This window comes from Rattus rattus, chromosome 6 (genome assembly GCF_011064425.1).
Source record: "Rattus rattus isolate New Zealand chromosome 6, Rrattus_CSIRO_v1, whole genome shotgun sequence".
In the NCBI taxonomy this organism is placed as follows: Eukaryota; Metazoa; Chordata; class Mammalia; order Rodentia; family Muridae; genus Rattus; species Rattus rattus.
In genome coordinates, this window is record NC_046159.1 from 100,675,254 (window position 1) to 100,701,751 (window position 26,498).

A 26,498-nucleotide genomic window follows, 5' to 3' on the forward strand; every position below is an offset into this window, starting at 1 on the left:
CCATGTGTTCTGGGGAAAAGAATTCTCCATCCATGCCGTGTACCTCTACTCAAATTTCTTTTTTAAAAATGATTTAATTTAAATGAGCATATAGAGCAATGCATAGAGCAATGCGTTTCCATAATTTTCCATAGATCCTTGGTTTCAGTTAATGCTCCTTTACCCTTTTCTCCCCATCGTACCCCAGACCTTAACTGTACTTAAACCTTTAACCTCCAGTGTTTCCCAGCTACTACTGTTCTAACCATCTCCTGCCTTATGGCCTGTTCTCTTCCTCGTGTGCCCCTTTTCTAGCTGCCTAATCTCTATAGACACTCTTAGTAAATATACAAATCTAAAAATTTTAAGCTAAAATACACATAAGAATATTTTTGAGATGACTTCTCACTCTGTTCTCAATACTGGTCTTAAAGTCAACAAAATGATCTTTTGCCTCAGTCTCCCTAGTAGTCAGGTCTTTAAGTGTATGCCTTTGTGCCTGCTTAAAGATTTAACAATCATTTTTTAACAACCTGCTATATATGGACCTTTGAAAACTTGGTTCATTTGGACTTCACAGTAGAGGCTGTTGGCTGGCCACTCTTTCAATTCAGTAGCTTTGAGAATTTGCCATATGCTAGTCTCTGTCCTGGCCTGAATTAGACTTTAGCAAACATGAGAACAGGCCTCTACCCCCAAGTACCTCATCATGCCCATCCACTCATATAGCCATTGAGACAGAAAATATTTTTAATAGATCTTTTCCTAAAATAATATCAGGTGAGTGCCAAGACCACCAGCAAGCACACTGACCTTTCTAATCTTATCTGATTGTCATAGTTAAATATAGTGCTTGCTACCTCTAGTTTTCTTTGTATTTTCTTCAATTTGAGTGTGTGTGTGTGTGTGTGTGTGTGTGCATGTGTGTGCATATGCATGCATGTGTGCACATATAGGTATGTTCATATGTAAATAGGTCATGTATACTAGTATGAGTAGAGGCCAGATGACAGTCTTAAGCGCTGTTCTTCAAGTACTGTCCCCCTTGGGTTTGCTTCTTTGAGACAGACTCCCTTATTGTCCTGGGCCTCACCACATAGGCTAGGCTGGCTGGCCAGCAAGCCACAGAGATCTACCTGTTTGTCTCTACCTCACCAGTCCTGGGACTCCAAGCATACCCAGTCATGCCCAGCTTTAATATAAATGTTTTGTGGTTTTTGAGGCAAGGTCTCTTGATGTAGACTGGGCTAATCTTGAGCTCAACAGAGATACATCTGCCTCTCTTACCACATGCTTTGACTAAAGGGGGTATTATCATACCTGGCCTAAATGTCTATTTTATTACTTATGTATATCTGTTTGCCTGTCTGTGCATCACTTGCTTGGGGCCCACAGATCAGGAGAATGGTATCAGATCCCTTGGAAACTGGAGTTACAGATAGTTGTGAGACACCATGTGAGTGCTAGAATGTGAGCATGTGTCCTCTGGAGGAGCAGCTAATGCTCTTAACCGAATTGTCTCTCTAGCCTCACTTGGAGTTTTAAGAATGTGGGTTCTGGGGGATTGGCCGTGATCCTCAAGCTTGCAAGGCAAGCACTTACTGAGGAGTCTCTTCCGATATTTTTGTTAACCTCAATATATACAGAGGTTTTGCTTTAAATGATGTTTGGAGCATCATCTGGATTATGAATGACTTTATTGAAAACTGAGGGACAGATCCACTGGTGAGTGGCTCAGGTCTCAAACAGTCACTACTCTGGAGATAGAGAACTTCAGGGTCTCACAGGTGTGGATTTTGAGGCCCAGTCTATGGAATATCCAGGAGTTCATAAGAAAGGGAGGATGCAGCTAACAGAGGACAGGTGATAGGATAGTGAAGGAGGCGAGGGTATAAATGAGTTTTTATTCTCACTTAGGTTTAAGTGAAGAGGGTAAATATAATAGGCAAAGACACAGTGGGATGGTAATAAGAAAGGTATACTGTGAAAGAATTTACTATGCTTGTCTTATTTTAAGAGCCCTGCAAGTAAAGTAAAATTAAGACTATTTTATTTGGAGATAAAAACTTCCCACAAATTACCTTTTTTTTTGTTAGTACCCAGTTCTAAAGACTTCACTGACAAATATTTGCTGTAGAAATTAAATGTGATTTATAAAATACCTTTCTACTTTTCCTTCCTAGTGACTTGGATGGATAGTCAGAGTTGAAAAAAAAAAAAACAACAAAACAAAACAAAACTCTCTATGGTGTCCTGGACTTAGTAAAGAGCAATGTGCTGGGTATCTAGGATTCACCCTAAAAGTCAGGTGCCCACCTGTGTGACTGGGGGTACTTGTATCCCTCAAAGGATAGGTCCTGTCAGTTTGCCTGGGCCACATTTGCACAGCAATGGATAGATAAATCCTTCTTCCTTTTAGCTGTGAAGTGCTGTGATCCTACATGAAAAGTGTCGATAACAGCTGACATCTTGTGTGCTGTTTCTTTGTAGAAAGAAAAGACAGTTCAGTGTCCCAAGGCACTCTTAGCCAGGAGGAGAGTGAGCAGATTTGCTTGTACCATATTCGGAAGAGTTGTAGCTTCCAAGGTAAGTTAGACGCTCTTCCTCTCACCGGAGAGGAACTGCTCCTCATTACTGGAACTGCTTGAAGGCACCCTTAGACAGGGCAGGGGTCTTGCCAAACGAGTTCTGAATCTGCTTTTGTTGAGGGTAGAAAAATTATTTGCATTTTCAAATGAAGCTGTTGATGAATTTTTAGGAATATAGGCCTTTGGATCTGTACCAGGTGAGTGCCAAGTGACCACAGAGTGTCATGAAATGGGGCTACTTAGTCTAGTGAAAGCTAATTGCCACTTCTGTAGGGTGACAGCTTAGGGGAGTCTTGGAAACTGGGACAACCTCAGTGAGGAGATGGAGATACTTGTATTAGTACTTAGAACATTGCTCAAGGTTCCTCAAGTATTGGGCCGGTGGCCCCTGCTTGCCTTCCTTGACCACAAAGAGTAATCCTTGTATGGTCAGTATTTTCACAGAAACTTAGTGATCTTTACTGACAACTTAGTCTTTGACTAAAGATTCTTCCCAAGTCTTGTGACTGCAGCCATTTTTAGTCTTTAGATGTCATACAGATAATTCATGAATTTTACTTTGTGAAGGAGTTAGGTAGTACACAGCAGAGCAGAAAGTTCTCCGCCTCCTTTATCCTTCTCCAGTGGTAAACACTTACTGTATGTTGTACTACACTTCTTTTATGTACTTTATTTCAAATTAAATTGTATCTTATGTGTATGGTGGTTTGCCTAAGTGTATGTCTGTGTACTGTGCTTGTGCCTGGTGCCCAAGAAGGCCAGAAAAGGGTGTCTGACCCCTTGGAACTGGACTTACAGAAGGTTGTGAACCACCATGTCAGTGCTGGGAAGCAAACCTGAGTCCTCTGGAAGAGTAGTGCTCTTAACTACTGAGCCATCTTGTTTTTAAAGATTTCTTTGATTGATTGATTGATTGATTGATTGATTGATTGATTTTTACCTCTTTTTGCTTCAGTTTTATTCTGCCTGCTTTTGTAGTTCAGGGATTCTTAAGTGATTCTGTTCACTTTGGAGCACTTTTCATTGCTGCCGAGTACTTTTTACGTTTCCTTGTCTCTCTTGCCTGTCATTTCAAGGTACATGAGAAGGAAGCAGGTGTGGATATGGGTGTTTCGCCTTCCAAATTGAGATTACACTTATGTAACTCAGCCGGGAAGCCTAGGGCCTGGATTGTATGGAGGTAGGGGCTTTAGAAGGAGGCAAGGAGGCAGATAAAGAGGGCAGGGTGTCAGGGAGGAAGGGTTGCTTCCTGCATTTACTATTGTGCTGAAATTCTCACCAGTTGCTATGGTTGCAGGGGCTTTTCCCAGGGGCCTCCAGCTGTGATTGGCCTGAGCACCACATTCTGTTCCAAGTCTACTCTTAGCCACAGCCTTGGGTCCCTGGGTCCTTTCTGAGGCCTTAGTCTGGTGGGCATGGGGGAGATACTCGTGCTCCGGAGCTGATGTCTTCCACGGAGATTTTCCTTAGGCTACCCAGAGTTTGCTTGTACTTGGAGTTTGTCAACATAGCTTTTCAACAGTGGGTGCTTTCTGCTCACCTCCCGGCATTTCCGCCAGTATCCTTCAGGCAGGGAACAGGAACTCTTGATTTGACCACAATGTCTGGACCATAACAGCCTGGCCCAGTGCTTCATTATTTGTTAGGCTCATTCCTTGTCAAGAATCCAGATATCAAAAACTATCCTCAACAATAAAAGAACTTCTGGGGGAATCACCATCCCTGACTTCAAGCAGTATTTCAGAGCAATAGTGATAAAAACCTGCATGGTATTGGTACAGAGGCAGCCAGGTAGATCAGTGGAATAGAATTGAAGACCCAGAAATGAACCCATACACCTATGAACACTTGATCTTTGACAAAGGAGCTAAAACCATACAATGGAAAAAAGATAGCATTTTCAACAAATGGTGCTGGTTCAACTGCAGGTCAGCATGTAGAAGAATGCAGATTGATCCATGTTTATCGCCCTGTACAAAGCTTAAGTCCAAGTGGATCAAGGACCTCCACATCAAACCAGATAAACTCAAACTAATAGAAGAAAAAGTGGGGAAGAGTCTCGATCACATGGGCACTGGGGAAAATTTCTTGAACAAAACACCAGTGACTTATGTTCTAAGATCAAGAATCAACAAATGGGACATCAAAAAACTACAAAGCTTCTGTAAGGCAAAGGGCACTGTCATTAGGACAAAACGGCAACCAACAGATTGGGAAAAGATCTTTGCCAATCCTATATCTGATAGAGGACTGATAATCCAAAATATACAAAGAACTCAAGAAGTTAGACTCCAGAGAGCCAAATAACCCTATTAAAAATGGGGTACAGAGCTAAACAAAGAATTCTCAGCTGAGGAATATTTAATGGCTGAGAAGCACCTAAAGAAATGTTCAACATCTTTAGTCATAAGGGAAATGCAAATCAAAACAAAACAACCCTGAGATTCCACCTCACACCAGTCAGAATGGCTAAGATCAAAAGCTCAGGGGACAGCAGATGCTTGCGAGGATGTGGTGAAAGAGGAACACTCCTCCATTGTTGGTGGGATTATAAGCTGGTACAACCACTCTGGAAAGCAATTTGGAGATTCCTCAGAAAATTGGACATTGCACTATCTGAGGACCCAGCTATACCACTCCTGGGCATATACCCAAAAGATGCTCCAACATACAAAAAGACACATGCTCCACTATGTTCATAGCAGCCTTATTTATAATAGCCAGAAGCTGGAAAGAACCCAGGTGCCCTTCAACAGAGGAATGGATACAGAAAATGTGGTACATCTACACAATGGAGTACTACTCAGCTATCAAAAACAATGACTTCATGAAATTCATAGGCAAATGGATTGAACTAGAAAATACCATCCTGAGTGAGGTAACCCAATCACAGAAAAACACACATGGTATGCACTCATTGATAAGTGGATATTAGCCCAAAAGTTCGAATTACGTAAGATACAATCCACAGACCACATGAAGTTCAAGAAGAAGGATGACCAAAGTGTGGATGCTTCACTCCTTAAAAGGGGGAACAAAAATATTCATAGGAGGGGATATGGAGACAAAGTTTGGAGTAGAGACTGAAGGAACAGCTGTTCAGAGCCTGCCTCACACATGTGACCCATATATATATATATATATATCTCCACCAAAACTAGATAAGATTGATGAAGCTAAGAAGTGCATGCTGGCAGGAGCTGGATATGGATATCTCCTGAGGGACACAGGCAGATCAGGTCAAACACAGAGGCGATGCTAGCATCAAGCCATTGAACTGAGAACAGGACCTCTGTTGGAGGAATTGGAGAAAAGATTGAAAGAGCTGAAGGGGCTTGCAACTCCATAAGGATAACAATGCCAACCAACCAGAGCTCCCAGAGACTAAACCATTACCCAAAGACTATACATGGACTGAGACATGGCTCCAACTGCATATGTAGCAGAGGATAGCCTTGTTGGGCACCAATGGAAGGAGAAGCCCTTGGTCCTGCCAAGGTTGGACCCCCAGTGTAGGGGGAATATTGGGGGGGCAGTGGATGGGGAGGGGAGCACCTTTAGAGAAGAAGGGGAAGGGGATGGGATAGGGTGCTTATGTCCGGGAAACCAGGAAAGGGAATAACATTTGAAATATAAATAAAAAAAAATCCAATAAAGGAAAGAAAAATAAAGAACCCAATATGTTTCTGAGTCCAGTGTGAGTCATGTAAGGGCAAACTCTATACAAATGAAGGAGTTGCAAGTTCCCGAGATTTGTTCTGCCTTGTAGAATTTAAGAGCTTTCTATGCCTGGATACTCCAGCTTGTTTCCTGAGGCCTCTTGATCTTGTGCCCCTTTTTGCGGTGTCCACACAGCTCCTGGCCTATTCTCTGATAAGCCCTAGCAATGTTAACAGGCTCCTCTGTGGTACCTTTTGTAGAATCTGGAAAAGATCTGACATTGAGAAAGAATGTACAGACTTTAGGAAATTTTAATTTTAAACTGTTAATTTGCTTTAATTAATTTTTAAAAATACAAATTAAAATGGGTTAACTACAGTTAATAAGAAATGAATCTTTATCAACCTCCATTTTCTTAGCATCTAGGTAGGTCCTTTAAAAACAATGATTTCCTGCTTCTTGGGTATCTGTCTAGAAAGATGTGACATGTGTAGTAGTATATATGTCTCTTATATTAATGTATATGTATATTTGGTTTTGTTCTTATGTAGCACTATCACACCCGTACTTTCCTTGTTTTTCTTGACCAGTTGCTTACTTTTGGAAACTACATACTAAAGTCTTAAGACTTAATTCAAAACATGCAAAATGATGAGCGTCTTTCCTTACGATTCTACATGAAATATCTGCATTCGTATGTGTATTTAATTAGAATGCTACCAATCTCTCTGTCTCCTGCTTTGTATGTAGGAACATTCTACACTTGATTGAGTATCTTTCTAATAGATTACATCTTGGTTATATCTCCATTTCAGTGAACTTCCCAAACCTTTTTTCTTTCTATCCTCCTCACTATCTCTGTACAGATGTACCAGAAACTCACAGGACTTTGGAAAGTGTCAGAGACAGCAGAAGCAAAGATAGGGTAGGGTGGAAGGGCTTGAACGGGGAGGGCAGTGTGGGCCTGTGGCACAGATGACAGAGAAAGTCGAGCGGAGTCATGGGTACTGATGGATACCAAGCCACCTTCAGTAGGATGTTAAGGTTACATGGATTCCTTCCTCCCTCCAAACCTCCCTTCTTTCCTTTGATTACAGATTGAACCTAAGCCTTTTTTCTGTGCCTGGCAAGTGCTCTGTCACTGAACGGTATTTCCAACCCTATTTTTATTTCGAACTTGTGATTCTAATACCTGAGACATCCAGCCATCCATCTGGGGTGGATTCCGTTAAGTCTGGAATCTGACCTCATCTTTGTGTATAGAGACAAGGAACAACTTGGCTGCCCTCTTCAGGGCTGGGACCTTCTTATGATCAGTTTCTTTATGGTCATGGAATGATGTTCTAGACTAACACATAGATTTTGCAATGTCCCGTTTGAAGGGAAGACTCACATAGTAAGATCTGTAGTACTTCAGTATGTCACTGCATTAGCAAAGCATAACGTCCTCATAACTTCCCAGGATGTTCTCAGGCCAGTAGTCAGGGTCATCCCATGGACAGTTACAGGATGGGGTCACACTGCTCACTGCTAGGGTGGCTGACTACTCTCTGTTTCCATTTTAGATAAGTGCCATCGGGTACATTTTCATTTGCCATATCGGTGGCAATTCTTGGATGGAGGTGAATGGAAGGATCTGGACAACATGGAGCTTATTGAAAATGCTTATTGCAATCCCAGTAAAGACAGGTAGGAGAGTGAGAGCATGCCCTTTGTCCCAGCTGTGTGCAGCCTTTCATGTGCAGCGTAAGGGATTCAGTGTAAACAATAGTATGTGCATGCATGCACAGATGCAGACGCACAGCCCATGCACGCACACTCACCCCAAAGCTTGTTCTGGAGGTGAAGCCTATGTTTATACTGGCTATGATTTATACTAGTTATCTGTTGTCCATTCAGGGAGGAGCTGTGGGAAAAGAAGGTGGTACCAAGATCAAGTAACCTCAGTTGCTGCTGGGATTGATATACACAGTTACTCATTATTACAGACAATCGAGATTGTCTTTACAAACTAGGAGTTTGTAAACTTACAGTCTTTCCACAAGGTCACACAGCCAAATTGTTTTAAATTGAATGTTTTTAGTCTTTAATTTTTTTCACAAAGCCAATTCATGTAAACAAGGAAGACTCAGGTAGTCGTCTTTTAAGTATTTAACCATTATTTGTTTTAAAATGTGCTGTGACATACTGCTAAAAAGATAATTTTTTTTATTTTGAGCATGGGCTAGAGAGGTATCATAGTAGGTAGAGAACACATTGCTCTGCCAGAAACCCTGCGTTTGGTTCTGGCATCCACATGGTAGCTCACTGTCTGCAATTCCTTCCCATTGTAGAGGATCTTTTGCCCTTTTCTGGCCTCTTCAGGTACTGTACTCATGTGGTAAAGTTGTGCAAACAAAATACCTATACACGTAAAATAAATAAATTTTATTAAAATAAAAAAGGTTGGGCTTCATTTTATTTTTGGTTATGTTAATGTGCATGTCTGTTAGAGAGAGAGAGAGAGAGAGAGAGAGAGAGAGAGAGAGAGAGGGAGAGGGAGAGGGAGAGGGAGAGGGAGACGGGGAGGGAGGAAGAGAGAGAGAATGAGAATGAGAATGAATGGAAGTAAAGGTGCCTGCAGAAGCTACAGTATTGGCACTCCTGGAGCTAGAGTTGTAGGCAATTTTGAGTTACCCACAGTGGGTGCTGGGAACCAAAATCTGATCCTCTGTAAAAGCAGCAAGTGCTCTTAGCCACTGAGCTCCCTAAAAAGAGAATTTGAAATCTAAGATAAAAAGTGTGTATGCGCAAATTGCTCTTGTCTAAGAATGTAAAACGTATTTCCCTTAGGAAGATTAAATAGCCCACATACCACCCATAATCTTTCTCTTTGAAGCTAATTTTAGACAGTGTTATTCACAAATACTAAGTATCCAGCTCAGTTACTTTTAGTAAATGTATTTGCCTGTGTAGCTAGAATACAGAGGATCTCATCACCATAGAAGGTTCTTCATTTGACACACTTCCTAAATCTGTCTTCACTGACTTCCCTCACCTTAGATTAGCTTTGCTCATTTGTGGACCTGTAAGTTGAATCATTTGCTGTATACTAATAGGTCTTGAGTCTAATAGCATTGTGGTTTCTTTTCCTTGAAAAAGGTTTTCAGTGTTGGTTTTTGAGACAGGGTCTCATTATGTGGCACAGTCTGTCCGTAAGCTCTCAGTCTGACCCACACCTCCCAAGGGCTCGGATGATAGGGTGTTCCCCAGGCCCAGGATTGTATTGGGTCGGTCTTCTGTGTAGCATACATGTGTTTACATGGAGAGATTTCCAGAGTGTCTTCTGAGAAGTAGGCTGTGTTTGTCCCCCTGACAGGAGATTGGTTTTTCAGGCGATTGTAGTGCTTTCCAGCCTCATTAGCAGTGTTTAATGACGTGCCCCCAACATTGGTATTGCTGAATATTTGCATACTAACAAGTCTAGAGTATAAAATGTTTTCTCAGTTGCATAGCCATGATTTCCAATGAAGAAAATTTTTTCATGTGTTTATTAACTGTTTTTGGTTAATTTCCTATGTAGTATCCATCCTTAAACATATTTTGGGCATAGGGAGAACTGTGTTTTTATTTATCCTTTTATTTTGAGGCACTTTCTGCATTTTTGGATATTAAATGTGAGGTAAAAAACTCAGTCAGCTAATAGCACCTTTAATAGAGAAATATTTGTCCATCTTTTCCTTTGTGGTTTTGTACTTTATATGTCTTAAGAAATCTTCCTTTATTGCAATAACAAAAGAATTCTGAGTTTTTTCTAAAAGCAAACATTTTAAGTATAACGCTATATATTTAAATTCTCTTTTTTATGTGATTAAATTTGAGCCCAATTTCGTCTTTAGGTGATTCACCAGTTTCTCCAATAACTACTTTGAAAAGTTTTAATTAATTTGCTCATGATTAAAATACCTGTCATAAAATTTAAACTACAAAGCACACTCATATCATACAGGCTCTGTGTCTACTCATTTTTAGATGTTTATTTTTAAAACCACCTAAAGAGAGCCAAATTTGGTAAAATGTTACACATTTCATTTTAGTTTTAGTTGTCAGATACCATGTTTTTACACCCCTGTTGAGTGTCCCTCTTCAGTGTGTTTGTCTGTTTCCTGTCTCTGGTCAGTTCTTGTCTATCAACCCCCACTGTGACCCATGGAAGCTCAATACTAGGTTCTGGCATCTGGAAAGGCAAAGGCTCCTCCCCCTCACTCCTTGCTCCTCCTCCTGCTTCTTGCCATTTTGTTCTTTAGGAATTTAAAATCTATCAGCTTACAGATTACTCCGTTGTATTCTTGACTTGAAGTTACAATGGCTGTTGTGAGTTTGGGGAGAATTGTGTCTTTCTCATTTTTATGCACACCACGCCCATCTTCTGAGCCCTTGGACTTGGTCCCTTCTAGAACTGCTGCTGGGACTCTGATAAAGTGTGTGCTGTGCGCCCTGAACGTCCTCACTTTACCATTCATTCTCCTGAGGTCTCCTCCACTCCCTTTCCTCTTCGCTGCGTTTACAGGGACTCTTCTCGCATTCCCAGGCCACGAGTTCAGCCTCATCTGAGATGTAGTGAGGCCATCTGTGACTCTGAAGTTTATGATTTATTACTTACTCATAAATCTTCTTGTTTTTTCCAGTTTGCCTGCTTATTTTTTGAAGTTTCTAATCCCATTGTAGACTTTGATAATTAGGAAGAACCATTTTACACTGTTTGCATCCTTAGATGGTAGTTTGTGTCTCAGTCATCTGGAAATCCTTGTGAAGTAAATTCCTCCTGAGAGTTTGTGTTTGCTTTTTTGGGAATCACTATCCTTACAGCTAATTCTCACGTAGAAGTGTGAAACATCCTAAAACTTGTGGGAGGCTTGACTGGTTGAAAGTTCTGGGGAGCACATGTGTATGCAGGTGAATTTCCTTCGGACTGCCTTGACATGTTTCTGGGATCTATCTGTATAGAACTCTGTCTCTGTTCTCTCTCTTTTCTTCTCCCTTTCCCTCTCATTTGTCTAGGTGTTGTCTCAAGTAACTCTGCCTATCCTCCAAAGCACTGCGCAGCTGAGAATGACCTTGAACTTCTGGTCCTGCCTAGACCTCCCAAATACTAGGATCCCAAATACAGGGATGTGCTACCAGGCCTAGCTTCCTGAGCTGGGTCTAGGGGTACAGGGCTGTAATACTGTCTCTTTGGGAAGATGAGGCAGGAGGGTCACAAGTTCAGGGCCTGCCTGCACAACTTAGTGACTGCTTCAAAATTAAGAGAGAGTTGGGAATGTAGCTCAATTGAGGAGTGGTTCCCTAGTGTGTGTGGAAGCCCTTGGTTCATTACCCAGCACTAGAGGGGAAAAAAACTCCTTAGATTTGGCCTTCATTCTTACTCAGATACTACATTTGCTTGTGTCCCTACCCTTATCTTGGCTGCTAAAACCACAACTCTGTCCTACTCATTGACACTGTCCTCACTTTCCTTTCTGGTTTTGTGATTCCCTTTGGTCTTTGAGCATTACCACATTTTGAAAGAAGCCTGGACTGGTGGCTTGCAGTGTAGCTGTGTAGTTAGACTGTCTCCTTTATACCTTGTTTGTGGGCTGTATTTGCTCAGATGTGTTTCTTAGCATTCATGGGCTTTTACTTTTCCATTTGTTACGTGGTACTAATAGTCCTATCCCATAGGGTTGTAAAGATTGAGTCTTCTAAACCTAAATTATTTTATGCAGGTGCCAGCAAATGCTAGCTATTGTTAATTTTGTCTTGTAAGGATTTCTGCTCATTCTGACAGTTTTGTAATGCCTTTTGTTTTTGTAGCTTTGGAGGTCAACCCAGGGCTGTTACTGCTCTGCCCTTGCCGTATTTCCAGCCCTGATTATTTTAAAGAAGAAAATTTTAACCAACATTTCTGTATTTACAGTCAGAATTTTTATAATATCTGGTCTTCTGTATCACAGAGGAGAAGCACTGATCCTAAAAAGCAGCTTTCCCCACCTTTAGAAACATTCAGAGAACTGAGTACAACATATTTGCTGTTCGTATCTTCCCATCGTGTGTTCTCATAGATGGAAGCACAATGGCTGTGTTGTCTGACTGGAAAGTTTTCATCTGCTCTTTACTTTGTTTGCAGGATTGTATACACAGAATCAGCCGCCGGCTTCCACTTTGACAATCTAGATTTTAATTCCATGAAGCTTGGCCACACTCTGGCTCGCCGACTCTCCACAGCTTCCTCAGTCACCAAGCCCCCACACTTCATCCTCACTACTGAGTGGGCTTGGTACTGGATGGATGAGTTTGGTTCTTGGCAGGAGTACGGACGACAGGTATGTGTGGTGAGAAGGGATGTTGCTTTACATAAGATGAAGGAGCCATTCTAAAAAAAAAGCACAAAGGAAGCAATTTGGTAGACACCAGAATCTCCAGATACCTGGAAGACTGTATATCTTTATAAGCCTATCTTTAAACAATTAGACATCTTTGTTCATTAATTAAGGCTAAATAACTCATGAATGTTATTTAATATTAAATAACTGTCATGATGGCAGCTTTTTCATTGATTTTATTAGTTTTTTTTTTTTTAAAGTTCACCAAGTTTAATTTTTAATAAGGGAAACCACACCACTTAGGTTATATGGTTGGCAGGAATACACAGGAAGAAGCTCTGAAGATGATTTTGAAGCTAAAACATTGTCATTTCTTTGCTAGCCAATAAAGTAATTAAAACTGTTTCACTCACTTTTATTTTTTAAATATGCTATTAAAACTTTTAAGGTTTATTCCAGAAAAATGGAAAATATTGTGACACACATTTTGCTCCCTTTCCATCTGACTCAAATTATGTTTGATCTAGTTCAACCCTTCCGAATAACTAGCATCCACAGTTTTAATCTATTTCAGCATTTGCAATCAGTCATTAATTCTAAATACTTTATCAATACATATAATAATATAAACACATACATACATAATATCCATTTTGTGCATATTTGTCTGCCAAATTAAATACTACATTATTTACATGCCTAAGTCATTGCATTAATTTTCTTGAAATAATTGAACTTACACTTGAACTACGTCTTTAGACGTAGAATTCCTTTTGTAGAGAAAATAATGAGCTTCTACAGCTTTTAATTATTTCAAAGAATACTTTCTTGTATTCTGAAATACAATTTCATACTCTTTATAAAGCACTGTAAAATATAGTTAGGGGCTTTCTTGAAATTTTCAAATGATATAATTTCAAGATTAGACAAAATTTTTTGTTATTATTTACAGATGCAAAGGCTACATAACTTCCTGTTTTCCAACTGCAATTTTTTTTTTTTAACTACAATCTGGTGATTCTTGATTTTTTTTTATTAACTTGAGTATTTCTTATTTACATTTCGAATGTTATTCCCTTTCCCTGTTTCCAGGCCAACATCCCCCTAAACCCTCCCAATCCCCTTCTTTATGGGTGTTCCCCTCCACATCCTCCCCCCAGTACTGCCCTCCCCCCAACAAACACGTTCACTGGGGGCTCAGTCTTAGCAGGACCAAGGGCTTCCCCTTCCACTGGTGCTCTTACTAGGATATTCATTGCTACCGAAAAGGTTAGAGTCCATGGTCAGTCTTTGGGTAGTGGCTTAGTCCCTGGAAGCACTGGTTGCTTGGCATTGTTGTTCATATGGGGTCTCGAGCCCCTTCAAGCTCTTCCAGTTCTTTCTCTGATTCCTTCAACGGGGGTCCTGTTCTTAGTTCAGTGGTTTGCTGCTGGCATTCACCTCTGTATTTGCTGTATCTCTCAGGAGCATCTACATCCCGGTTCCTGTCAGCCTGCACTTTTTTACTTCATCCATCTTGTCTAATTGGGTGGCTGTATATGTATGGGCCACATGTGGAGAGGCTCTGAATGGGTGTTCCTTCTGCCTCTGTTTTTAATCTTTGCCTCCCTATTCCCTGCCAAGGGTATTCTTGTTCCCCTTTTAAAGAAGGAGTGAAGCATTCACATTTTGATCATCCATCTTGAGTATCATTTGTTCTAGGCATCTAGGGTAATTCAAGCATTTGGGCTAATAGCCACTTATCAATGAGTGCATACCATGTGTGTTTTTCTGTGATTGGGTTACCTCACTCAGGATGATATTTTCCAGTTCCAAACATTTGCCTATGAATTTCATAAAGGCATTGTTTTTGATAGCTGAGCAATATTCCATTGAGTAGATGTACCACATTTTCTGTATCCATTCCTCTGTTGAAGGGCATCTGGGTTATTTCCAGCTTCTGGCTATTATAAATAAGGCTACTATGAACATAGTGGAGCAAGAGACAGACAGATAGACCAACGGTACAGACCTGAAGACCCAGAAATGAACCCACACATCCATGGTCACTCGATTTTTGATGAAGGAGCCAAAACCATCCAATGGAAAAAAGACAGCATTTTCAGCAAATGGTGCTGGTCCAACTGGAGGTCAACATGCAGAAGAATGCAGATCGATCCATGCTCATCACCCTGTACAAACCTCAAGTCCAAGTGGATCAAGGACCTCCACATCAAACCAGACACACTCAAACGAATAGAAGAAAAAGTGGGGAAGCATCTTTAACACATGGGCACTGGAGAAAATTTCCTCACTAAGTCCGCAGCATGGTGCCTCAAGATATCTGCTAGGTATCTTGGCGGAAACACATCCCAACTCCTCGGCGGCCCAGTGTCTCTTGCCGCCACATACTTTCCTACACTCAAACTGTAAATACACAGAGCAGAATCTTAACATCACCTGCCATGGCTTCTCTCTCTCTCTGATTTTATTAGTTAATAGAGAACTCTGCAATTAGTACTTACTACAACTGTAGTATAATGTTGAAGGCTTTCAAATTGCCTTTCTTGCCTGTTTCTACAATTTTAGAAGATAGGATTGAGTGAGAATAATGATTTATATAATACCATTGTTTGGAACCTAAACCAGGCATCTCACTGTCAGTTATTTGAAGATGTCCACAATGGCTGAGATCAAAAGGAGTCTCTGGAGACTTATAGAATGCAGTGTGTGAAGAAAGCCATTTATGTAGAGATCCCCTTCCACAGTGAAAATCATCTGGGGCCTGATGGGTACTTGTGCTCCCTGGCTTGTTGGAGGTTGTACCAAGTCATGGGTTTCTTGTTCTTAGTAAATGTCACTTTTATTTCCTCAAATGAGGTGATGAGATGAGAGCTGTACCCAAGCTGTGTGAATACAGTTTCTAGAAACTAGGTGTACACCTTTTGAAGTGGCCATTCTAAATTCTAAGATTTTTGTGAGATGATAGTTTCCTGTATCCACCAAATCTTCTATTTTAATGTTGTTCACTTGCAACTTTAATTTTGGATTCCAGTTATTAACAACTGTTTGCCAAAACACATGTTTTCCTGTATTTCCTAGTCCACCTGGTCTTTCTGCTGGAACAACCTTGCCTTTGATATAGGGAAGCGGTTATAGCTGAGCAGTCCTGTCGCCTATGCTCACTTGCATCTCTCTTTTTACATGGACTATGACTTTAATTTCTCCTTTGAAATCTTTATCTATAGTTCTTGGATGCACAATGAATTCTTGGGTAGTCAATCCACTCCTTCCCAAGACCATTCCTACTGTCCCTGGTAGCAAAGGACCATAAACTCTAGTAGATATTTTGTACCATTGGATCTGGGGGACTGTGGCCAAGTCTAGAGCAGCAGTACCCACAGTAGCATGCATTAGATCTTCAGTAGAAGATAGTTGGGGTTTTCCTGCTTGTGTTTTATTCCTGGCTGATGGGGGAAAAGCTTCTACTTTTGCTGTAGGATCTAGAGTTAGGCCTCCAATTTTATTTCTGATGATAAGAAATTGCCTTGGATATCTCTCTTGGACTTATATTCGTTGGTCCAGTTGTAACCCTTTGCCATATTGCCTGAACACCCTGGGAAACTAGGCCTTCTTTGTTGTTTATGTTTAGAAAAACCATTGTCCTTAGAGATGCCCTTAGAAATGACCATATTTCTGACAATTAAAGCACCAGTCATTCCAAGGGTGGTTGGTTACAGTCTTTACAAATGGCTATCTTCCACAGTTAAAGCACCGTGCGTTTTGAGATCTAAAATATTTAGCTATGGCTTGCCCAATGTTCATGGCATTATACAAATAAGAACCAATGTCAGTCTTCTACCTGAGCCATTCTTCCATAGATTTTGCTCTCACCTTTAATGATCTAAAAACATTTTTACACTTGGTCTTCATATGTTCAAATGCTTACTGCATTTGAAATTGAACCCGCAGAGAACAGCTACAAATGGTGCCTAGTATGGGGCTGTTTGTAGGAAAAAGAAACATTAAAAGAAAAAAGAAAAAAACCCGCGTTTTACAATAAGGCTAGGGAGGTTTGATTTCAAGTACTACAGAGCAAAAGGCAGGAAAAGAGGGATGGATACTGTGTTTTAAAAGATGTACTGAGGCTGTTGTTAGGACATGCTTCCCATGGTTTTTAGCAGTAGTTTTTTTTCTCTCTCTCTCTCTTTTTGCTCATTTTAGGCTATTTTGTTTATAAAAGGGTTAAATGGAACTGGAAAAAATATGGGTGGAATTAGAGAAGCTTGAGAATAAAAAATTAGAAGAAAATATCAAGAAAAGGGACAACAAATAGGTTCATTCCCAGTGACTAAAACAGAGAGAGGGAGTTTCTCCTGAATAGAAAGAACCAAATGTTGGTGGCCTCTTGGATTTCTGCGATATAAAAAAAAGCCAGCTGGGGGGCTGGGGGTGGAGGGGACTAGCAGATCGAGAAAGGAAAGTTGGAGGGGAAGATATTGCTAGGAGACAGATGAACCAGTGAAGACGAGTGAGCCGATAGGCCAGGACAGTTGTTACAGTTCTAGTTGTAGTACTGGGGAAACTGGGAGAAGCGGCTGTCTCCCAGTTTCAGCAAACTGTTGGCCAACTGAAGGAGGAAGAGTTGGGAGAGACATGGAAGGGTCTGGACTGGAAACTGGGAAGAGGGTCGAAGCGAGTTACGGGAAATGGTTACTGTGGTAAAATAGCTAGCCATTTTACAAGAGGCAGCAGTTTTTGAGCTGATGAGTTAAGTAGCCTATGTGAATTTGCTGTTGATATTTTACCATCATTTGAAGGATTGTGTCATCTGTTCTGAAGATTTTTTGAAGTAAGTGTGTGTGTGTGTGTGTGTGTGTCTGTCTGTGTCTGTGTGTATGTCTCTCTCTCTCTCTCTCTCTCTCTGTGTGTGTGTGTGTATGTGTGTGTGTTGGGTATGCTCATGTTACTGCATGGAGGTCAAAGGGCAAATCATGACAGTTGGTTCTCCTGTCATGTTTTCTATTGTTGGTAAGTACCTTTTCCTGTTTGAGTTATGCTTTTTGCTGCTGTTCTATGATTTTTTTGTTGATCATATCCCAATTACCCTGCTTAGCAGGACCTGTAGTTACTGTCTTCTGTCAACAAGAATAGGTTCAGGAGAGTCATGTCATTCCCTTCCGTACCCCCTCCCCATCCCCTCACTCTGCTCTCTGGTACCTTCCTCTTTTCCTATAACAAGATTTTCTGTCTAAAACAGAGGCTGGATTGACAGCATCTTTGTTCATCACCATAGGCTGTAGACATAAGGTTTTATATGCGGGTACAGTGTACCCTGGGTTAGTCTGTCCTCAAATCTTGTTTCAATCCCAACACAGCATTGTAGTGCTTATACATGAATCTCCTGTCTCAAGTTTGTGTAAATAGTTCTTACCATTTATTCCCTGCCTTGTCAGTAAATGCTGATCACCCAGTGGCTGGGCAGAGTAGAGAATAGGGTAGGATGTCTGCTAACTAGAGGAAGGAGAGAAGGAGGGCAGATATGCCGGTAGGATGGAGAAATTAGAGCCATGAAGAAGAGGTCTAAAGAGCCAGATCAATAATATGCAGGTATCATGGGATGGTGCTGGGAGGTAGCCAGACTAACATAAAAAATAAAGATAGATTGTTTAATTGATCAGCTGTTGAGGTGCAATTTTCAATAGATCTTGGTTTCTTTGTGTAGTCATCGGGGACTAACACAAGGTAAAGAAATACAGCCACCAGATTAATTCATTTCATTGTTTTATATTTATATTAATAATTCATCTTCAATAGGCTCTTGACTCTAAGACATCTCTGGATTTTTCCCTCACAGGGCACAGGGCACCCTGTGACCACCATCAGCAGCAGTGATGTGGAAAAGGCTTACTTGGCATTCTGTGTTCCGGGGGCTGATGCCCAGGCAGCCATCTTGAAGTTCCAGGCTGGAAAGCACAACTATGAATTAGACTTCAAAGGTACTTCCTACTTGTGGAGTAGAGTCCAGCTTCCCATATTAACCTGGGGCCTGGGCTGTTGCTATAAAGAAGGAAAGGAGGATATATCTGTCCCAAAAGGCAGAGAGACCCATCAACAGATGACACTGTCCTTTGCTGTCAGGGAGATGTGCTTTGAGGATGGGAGGATAAGGAGATGGAAAGACAGTGAGTAGTGTGGCTGTTCTGTTTCTGAAGGTTAATCTCAGTCTCCAACAAGACCCAAGTGGCTCTGTTACATAGTGTTGCCCTATTATTCCTGGTGTGGCACTGAAGCTACCACCTTTTCTTTCAGCCTGGATGGGACGGTCCGGTTTAGCACACACTAATTAAAAGTTCTGTACATGTAGTGTCCAGAAGCTGGAGCTGAGATGATTTCCCTGTATATCTTCACAGATAAAAGCAGACCAGTTTCCCCTTGGCTAGTTCTTCAGGGGCTGATTTGTGAGAATGTTTTTTCAGTTTTTCTGTAGTCTGTCATGCCATCTCCAGGCAAGCATACCATATGCTCTGCTCAGTTTTGATTACATATAATATTTTATATTTAGCATCTTGCAAATCCAGCATGTTAAAGGGAGTCAGAGGGCTTGGTTTTGGTGCAGTATGCTGGCTACCCTCACTGTTTTGTATATTTTGTTCTGTGTGGAAAAGCAATGAAGTGCCATTAGTGATTTTTCCTCAAACCACTTGGTTGCTTGCTTTGGGCCAGTTATTTTTGGCTTGTGCTATTGCAGCACTTGTGGTTTTGTTTGAGGAAGGCTCCCCGCAGCTTGTCTTGCCTCTCAGAGAAGTTTCTTCTGTTCTCCAGGGGAACGACTTCTACTGGAGGATACCAGTCATGAGTGTCACAAGTGACAGTCACTGTAATTGATGCTAGTGTGTAGGAGGGCACGGGGTAGAAAGTCAGGACTGCCTCGTAGAGCAGTTTATGCAGCTGCCGCTCCTCTAACTGATGCTGACCAAAGTTTAGAATAGTTCCTTTAAACATCTGGGAAACATACATCCAATACAACAAAATGTCAGACACATCTTCCTTTTCTTTTTTTTTTAAATTGGAAATTTTTTTATTTATATTTCAAATGTTATCCCCTTTTCCGGTTTCTCCATCCATAAACCCCCTATCCCATCTCCCATCCCCCTTCTTCTATGAGGGTGTTCCCCCTCCCTAACCACTCCCTCTTCCCACCTCCCCGCCTTGACATTCCCCTACACTTGGCAGGACCAAGGGCTTCTCCCACTGGTGCCCCTCAAGGCCATCCTCTGCTACATATGCAGCTGGAGCCATGGTTCTGTCCATGTGTACTCTTTGGATGGTGGTTTAGTCCCTAGGAGCTCTGATTGGTTGGTATTGTTGTTCTTGTGGGGTTGCAAACCCCTTCAGCTCCTTCAATCCTTTCTCTAACTCCTTCAATGGGGACCCCATTCTCAGTTCAATGGTTGGGTGCTAACATTCACCTCTGTATTTGTCATGCTGTGGCTGAGCCTCTCAGGAGACAGCTATATCAGGCTCCTGTCAGCATGCACTTCTTGGCATCAGCAATATTCAGACATACCTTTCTAGTTCTCAATCTGGACTTCAGTCTCTGGAGATAGAACAGACTTTTAGGACCAGGATCTAGCTATGTCTACAGGCATATATCAAGAAAAATCATGTTCATAGTGGCCTGACCTAAGGTCATTAGGTGGTCACAGTTTGTCCATTGCTTTTATTTTTTGGTGCATAATAGTATCTTCAAAGGAAAAGGATGAAAGTCATGGGCTTCACCTACACAGTCTTTACTATATATAATAAAATAGAGTCTCAAACCAAGCTATCACACACATTTACTGATGACTGGGAAGCAGATACTTTCAAAATATATATAGACAGCAGCCCAGATGACTTACTGTATGTTTGGGGAGACCAGCTCTGGTAAAGATCCTTTTCATGAAAGAACTCTAGGCAACTCTAGGCAATGGCCAGGCATCTAAAAGCAGAGTAACGGCATTCTAGTTACTGGCTATCAACAGGCAGAGTCCTCTAGAGCGAGCTCCTTTGGGGATCTACCACAGTATGAATTAAGGAAACAACAAGGTTATTAGGGAAAGGGCTCTTTTTTCTCCATGGAAGGTTAGAGAAGATATCTAACATATGTGTAACCAGTCTATACATCCTGAATAGCCTGTTTTCACTAGGGAAAGGTCATCTGAGATTCATTATAGATAATCAGCCAAGCGCATTAATAAGCAGAGCATCAGTCAGAGGCTGTATGATGAGTGTCACAAGGGTTATGGAAGCTGCTATGTGAACAGTGGACTCCAGAAATACTGTGTTTAGCTACAGTGTAAGAGACACGCACACCCTCCGGTAATTATACAGTCTATGTTCAAAGACAGGTAAATTCTAAACAGCTACAATTTTTAATATTAAAATGTTCCTAAAACGAAAGTAAAAGTTAGCTTTATATATTTAAGTGTAAAAGTAGCACCTCCTAGGAGACACGCCCTCTAGACATTTGTTATTTTCAATACAGGGTGGATGATACACATCCTCAGTTCTTGGAGTGAATCTGATGATAAGGGTCAATCGAATGTTTAGTTTATTAAAGAGTTGAAAGGTTGATTAAAACTGCTTTAGAGTCAGCTTACTCAAATTTAAAAAAAGATATAAGGACAAAATTATTACATATAAATTTCATTAACTCAAGATACAGTAATTTGGTTTCAGGCTTGGCTGGATCTTTTTTTACATCTAAGCTGGAAAAAAATTGCTGAGCAAAGTATTAATTTAAATATGATTGGAAGGGACAATTCAAAGGCACTCATATATAATTGATGCATCAATTACTAATCATTTCTCTATTTATTAAACTCAGTCTCCTATGGATACCTATTTTCTTTATGAATATTTGAAATGTATAAAATTGCCTTATTTTTAAGACCTATCTTGGGTTTACATGTTGTATTATCCATCCAACCCATTTATGTTTATAGAACATTACTGTTGTGCATGTACCCCCCTCCCCGTGTGTTGTGTGTGTGTGTGTGTGTGTGTGTGTGTGTGTGTACATGTGTTTTTTTCATTGGAATGTGTTTTCAGCCTTTCTGCAGAAAAACCTTGTGTATGGCACTGTCAGAAAGGTTTGTCGCAGACCCAAGTATGTGTCTCCCCAGGATGTGCAGATGAAGCAGTCCTGGTAAGTAACATTTGTGAGCTTCTTGGTATGTGGTCTTAGTTGAGGAATGCTTTGCTTTCAGTAACAGGAAGCTCCTCAGACTCCATGGAAGGGTACTGACTGGCATGTGAGATTAGCATACTACTGTCATTCAGTCCTACTAGTTGGGGAAGTCTTTAAGCCATAGTGAGAATAGCATTGTGTGTTTCATCACAGGCTTACAAGGTTGTTGGTATGTACAAACCTGGTTAGGTTTGAAGCCAACCCATCAGTTTGTCTTTGAATGTGACAACTAAATTATAAACCTAAATCTTTACAAAAGTTGAAGCAATGAACTAATAAACGCTCATCAAGTATTTAATTCTTGAATTATCATGGAATACCAAGGTAAAGAAAGTGGTATAATATCATTAACAAACCAGCTTTACTTTCACAGTGGGTTTCTTTGTGTCACAGGATGGCTGCTAGGGCCTCTGTTTGAACCCATAGGCAGAACATAAGGGAGGAGAGAAACTTTCTGCAGCAGATGGAGAATTCTTGAGCTCACTCTATTGATCAGATGTCCTTAAAGCAGGAGTGGCTTCATCTTGGGTAGGTTTGGAGCTAGCCAGACTATGTATGGACTAGAAGAAGATGTACCAGGTTTCCCTAAAAGTCTAAGTTTGCCATGGCCAAAGCTGGGACTTTAAGCCAACAAGGTAGCTAGCTGCCCATAGCTTTATCAACCTGAGAAGCCAGGATTGCTTGGGTTCAGTTGGTTCTCTGAAGACTTCAGAGGTAAAGTTTATTGATTGTGTTTGTAAAACAGGGAGGCCATTTTAAAAAGATATGGTATAAGTAAGAGGAAAAGTATATTATCAATCCAAGAAACAGTGCCGTGTGACTCAGCTATGCCCTTTTTTCCTTTCTTAAAGTTTATTTTTGATGAAATTTAAAACAAATACTTGTTTAAAAGTCAGAACTCTCTATAATCCGTATACTCAGTAGCTTGTGTCTGTTTACCCTGTTCCCATTGAGGTCACCATTTTTTGGTGCTTCTGATTGCTCCTTTCTGTGTTTATCTTGCAAAAACAAGATAATTTGTATATATGCACAGGTACACATAAAGCCATCTGCTTGCTTCCTTTCTTTGCTTACATAAAAGGTAGCCTACTTTATATACACAATTCTGTCTCTTAAATATCTTTAAAATGTCCTGGTAATTGCTCTGTTTGAATCATCGGAGACTTCTTTCATCTGCTCCTCCTGTGTGGCTCTTTAGCAATTGTACGTAGTATAGTTTGTTTTCCTCTCTCAGGATGATTGTGTTTTTAGTCTTTTGCTAGTACAAAATACAGTGCTACAAAGAACTCTTTGGTGGACTTGGAGGTTGTGTCAGGTCAGAGTCAGAAGGCAAAATGAGTTCCTTTCCATGAACTTGTGCTACTGTGTCACCCAGCAAAGTCAAGATTTCTTATTTTTCTTGGCCTTGCCATGACTCATCAAGCCCTTGGGCTTCTGCCACTCTCACAGCGTACTTTAGTTTTCTGCCGTCCTCACAGCGTACTTTAGTTTTCTTTCTTTTCTGATTGAGATTGAGTATATAGATTTTTAAAACATAGGGGTCAGTTTGTTTTCCCACTTTGTGTTTCTGCTGTGGGCAGTTTTTAAATTTGATTTTTATTTATTGTGATTGTGTGCTTGTATGATGAATGTGTGTGAGAAGACTTGCATAAGCATGGGCCATGCATAGAAGGTTGGGAGAAAACTTTGGGAGTTGGTTCCCTCCTTCCATGGTGGGTGCCTGAGAGTCAAACTCGGGTCCTCATACTTATGCACCAAACACTTTCCAGCTGAGAGCTTTTTCATCTGCTTGGGCCTTTTAGCCCTTGGCTACTGCTCTAAGCTTCAAATATATTATCTTGGCTTATTATCTGCTTTAATACCTTGCTATTCATAAGGTGTTTTCACTAGGGCTGTTTTGTGTTTGTTGTTTTACTGCATTGGTTCAATGCCAACTTTTTTGGTTTTCTAGGTTTAGTTGTTGTTGACTATGATGGTCCTGTAACTTGAAGTATTTTTTTTTCTTTATCTCTGAAGGGCTTGCCCTAAGCAAAATTTAGAGAAGTCTTTTTGTTTGTCTCTTTTCTGAGACTAGATTTCTAGTTTTTAGGGGACCATAAACATATACTTAGCATGCTCAGTGTAAGGACCTGGGTTTGACTCCTAGCAACACCAAAACGTAGTTATTTTGATCAAATACAAAATAAAATACAAGTGATTCAAGACCTCTCCTCTGCGGGCTGAGAGCTAGCAGGCGAGGTGTCTGGTTTCTTCCTCAGCCTTCGGGCAGTAGCCAGTTGTCAGTAGCTCTAGCAGCAGTGACTGTGCACACGCAAGCCATACCTTAGTCCCAGGGAGTACCAGCTAATGTAAAATTTGAAACTGCATTTGTATGCATTGAGTTCAGTTCCATTTTTGATAAACATAATTCAGGGCTGGTAAGATGGCTCAGTGGGTAAAGGCATTTGTTACCAAGCTTGACATATCCAAGTTCAATTTCTTGGACCCACGTGGTAGCAGAGGATAAACAACTACAGTTTCCCTGTGGCCTCCACATGCATACTATGGTACGTGTGTGTTTGTGTGTGTGTGTGTGTGTGTGTGTGTGTGTGTGTGTGTGTGTGTGTACACACACGCACACAGTCATACACACAATTAAGTGTAATAAAATATTTTTTAAAATATTTTTCACTCTACTAGTTTGGCAGTTGTTCAGTATGTTAAAAACAATGTAGGAAACTGGGTTCTTCATTTAGGCACAAAGAAATGAATGTTTTTGCTTTCCTTCTGTAAGGACATTCATACTTTCTTCTTGATTTTGTTTTTGTTTAACTTTTTTTTTTTGGTTCTTTTTTTTCGGAGCTGGGAACCGAACCCAGGGCCTTGCGCTTCCTAGGTAAGCGCTCTACCACTGAGCTAAATCCCCAACCCCTTGTTTTAACTTTTAAAGACACTGTTGTTTCATACTGTGAGGGTCTCATTAAATTACTCACATTTTAACCTTGGTTTGTCTTTTTAAATTCTTTAGGTAAGATATTTCTTATGGGGAAAAAGATGTGGCCACTTCTAATTTGTCTAAGTGTCTTTATTTTGTGTTTGAAAGATGCTTTCTCACTGGGTGCAGACTCTTAGAGCACCTGAGCTGCCACCCAGTGTCTTCTGCTTCCCACTATAGCTTTGGGGAAGTCAGCTGTTGGTCTAACGAGCACTTTTTGGTGCTATCACTTTTTACCCGCCTCCGGCTCATTTTAAAGGTCTTGGTCTTAGAGTTCTGTACCTCACTCTGCTGTGTGTAGGCTTGTGTTTAAATTTATTCTTCTATATTTATTGAGATTCTGTGGTTGATGAGTCTCCTCCTCAGTTCTGTTCTGTCTCGAGCTTCCTCAGGTTCTTGACTGGATTCCTACTAGCTCAGTCTCTCTCCCATGTTTCCAGTCTCCTTGCTCTTTGAACTAATTTCCGAATACTTTCAGCTCACTTCACTGTGATAGATGGGTAGGTCTATGAGTTAGCCTATCCACAGAGTTCCTGTTGTCAAGGATCTGCTTTTCTCACAGTTCTGCTTGGTTCTTGTAGGTATTGTTATGCTTTTCCTGCATGTGTATTCCAAGTGTTTTCTTTAGGCATCAGAAAAATAACTGCTGATTTATAATGTGCTTGGTAATTTTGCCATCTTTATAGGTGAAAGAGGTGAAGAAAGGACCTTGAGGCTGGTTGTGCCAACAGATCCTTGCTTAGTTATTTCTAAACGTGAGGTCTTCCTAGGGAAAATATTTCTGGGGTGTCCTGGAGGCGTAGGGTGAAGGAACATGTCCCATGTGAGCAGAACAGAAGGAAGGACAGCGAAGTTCCAGTGAATGGGAAATGGATTGGATTGTAGTTTTGACAGTAATGTTCCTTAGCCTTTAGAGTCATACGGTTTTCAGTATGGTTTTTATTTGTTTATATTTTTAGAAGGTAATGCAGTGCCTTTGTTACATGACATCCTTTAATTTATAGCACAGTAGCGTATGTGTATGTATTTCAAAAAAGGATGCCCATTTAAGAAGGAAAATAATGGGCCACAAGTAGCCTCTTATCAGTTTAACTCAAATTTCTGTTACCAAGTGGGTTTGGGTACCAGTTTTACAGCTTTGAAAATATTTTCTGTATGTCAAGTGCATATCATTAAGGCTTCAAAAAAAGCATTTGGTGCTTTTTGAGTGTCAAGAGTTGGATAAAGGCTGGGGCCTGTGTATACTGTTTTAATCAAGCGCTTTGTCCCTTCTGTGTGCTTGGTGGTATGCAGGTGGGAAGTGTACCTCTCAGGACTGACAGTGTTTTGGTTTGGCTGGTAGGCGAGATGAAAATGTTCTTTTGTTGTAAACATTGTGCTGTGTGCTTCCTTGTCCTCTAGCTTTTTTTTTTTTTTTTTATTATTAACTTGAGTATTTCTTATATACATTTCGAATGTTATTCCCTTTCCGGTTTCCGGCAAACATCCCCTCCCTCCCCTTCCTTATGGGTGTTCCCCTCCCCACCCTCTCCCCATTGCCGCCCTCCACCCAACAGTCTAGTTCACTGGGGGTTCAGTCTTAGCAGGACCCAGGGCTTCCCCTTCCACTGGTGCTCTTACTAGGATATTCATTGCTGCCTATGGGTCAGAGTCCAGGGTCAGTCCATGTATAGTCTTTGGGTAGTGGCTTAGTCCCTGGAAGCTCTGGTTGGTTGGCATTGCTGTTCATATGGGGTCTCGAG

General features: G+C 40.9%; 1 protein-coding gene across 1 annotated transcript in view; it reads left to right on the plus strand.

The window, feature by feature from the left end:
• The window catches only part of Parp12 (poly(ADP-ribose) polymerase family member 12), a 46,770-nt gene that overhangs the window by 9,424 nt on the left and 10,848 nt on the right, over window positions 1–26,498 (plus strand). The window contains exons 4-8 of the mRNA XM_032906714.1: window positions 2,470–2,565; window positions 7,793–7,916; window positions 12,373–12,568; window positions 18,405–18,546; window positions 21,644–21,740. Coding sequence (XP_032762605.1) covers window positions 2,470–2,565; window positions 7,793–7,916; window positions 12,373–12,568; window positions 18,405–18,546; window positions 21,644–21,740 — 655 coding nt within the window. The remainder of the gene's footprint in view (window positions 1–2,469; window positions 2,566–7,792; window positions 7,917–12,372; window positions 12,569–18,404; window positions 18,547–21,643; window positions 21,741–26,498) is intronic.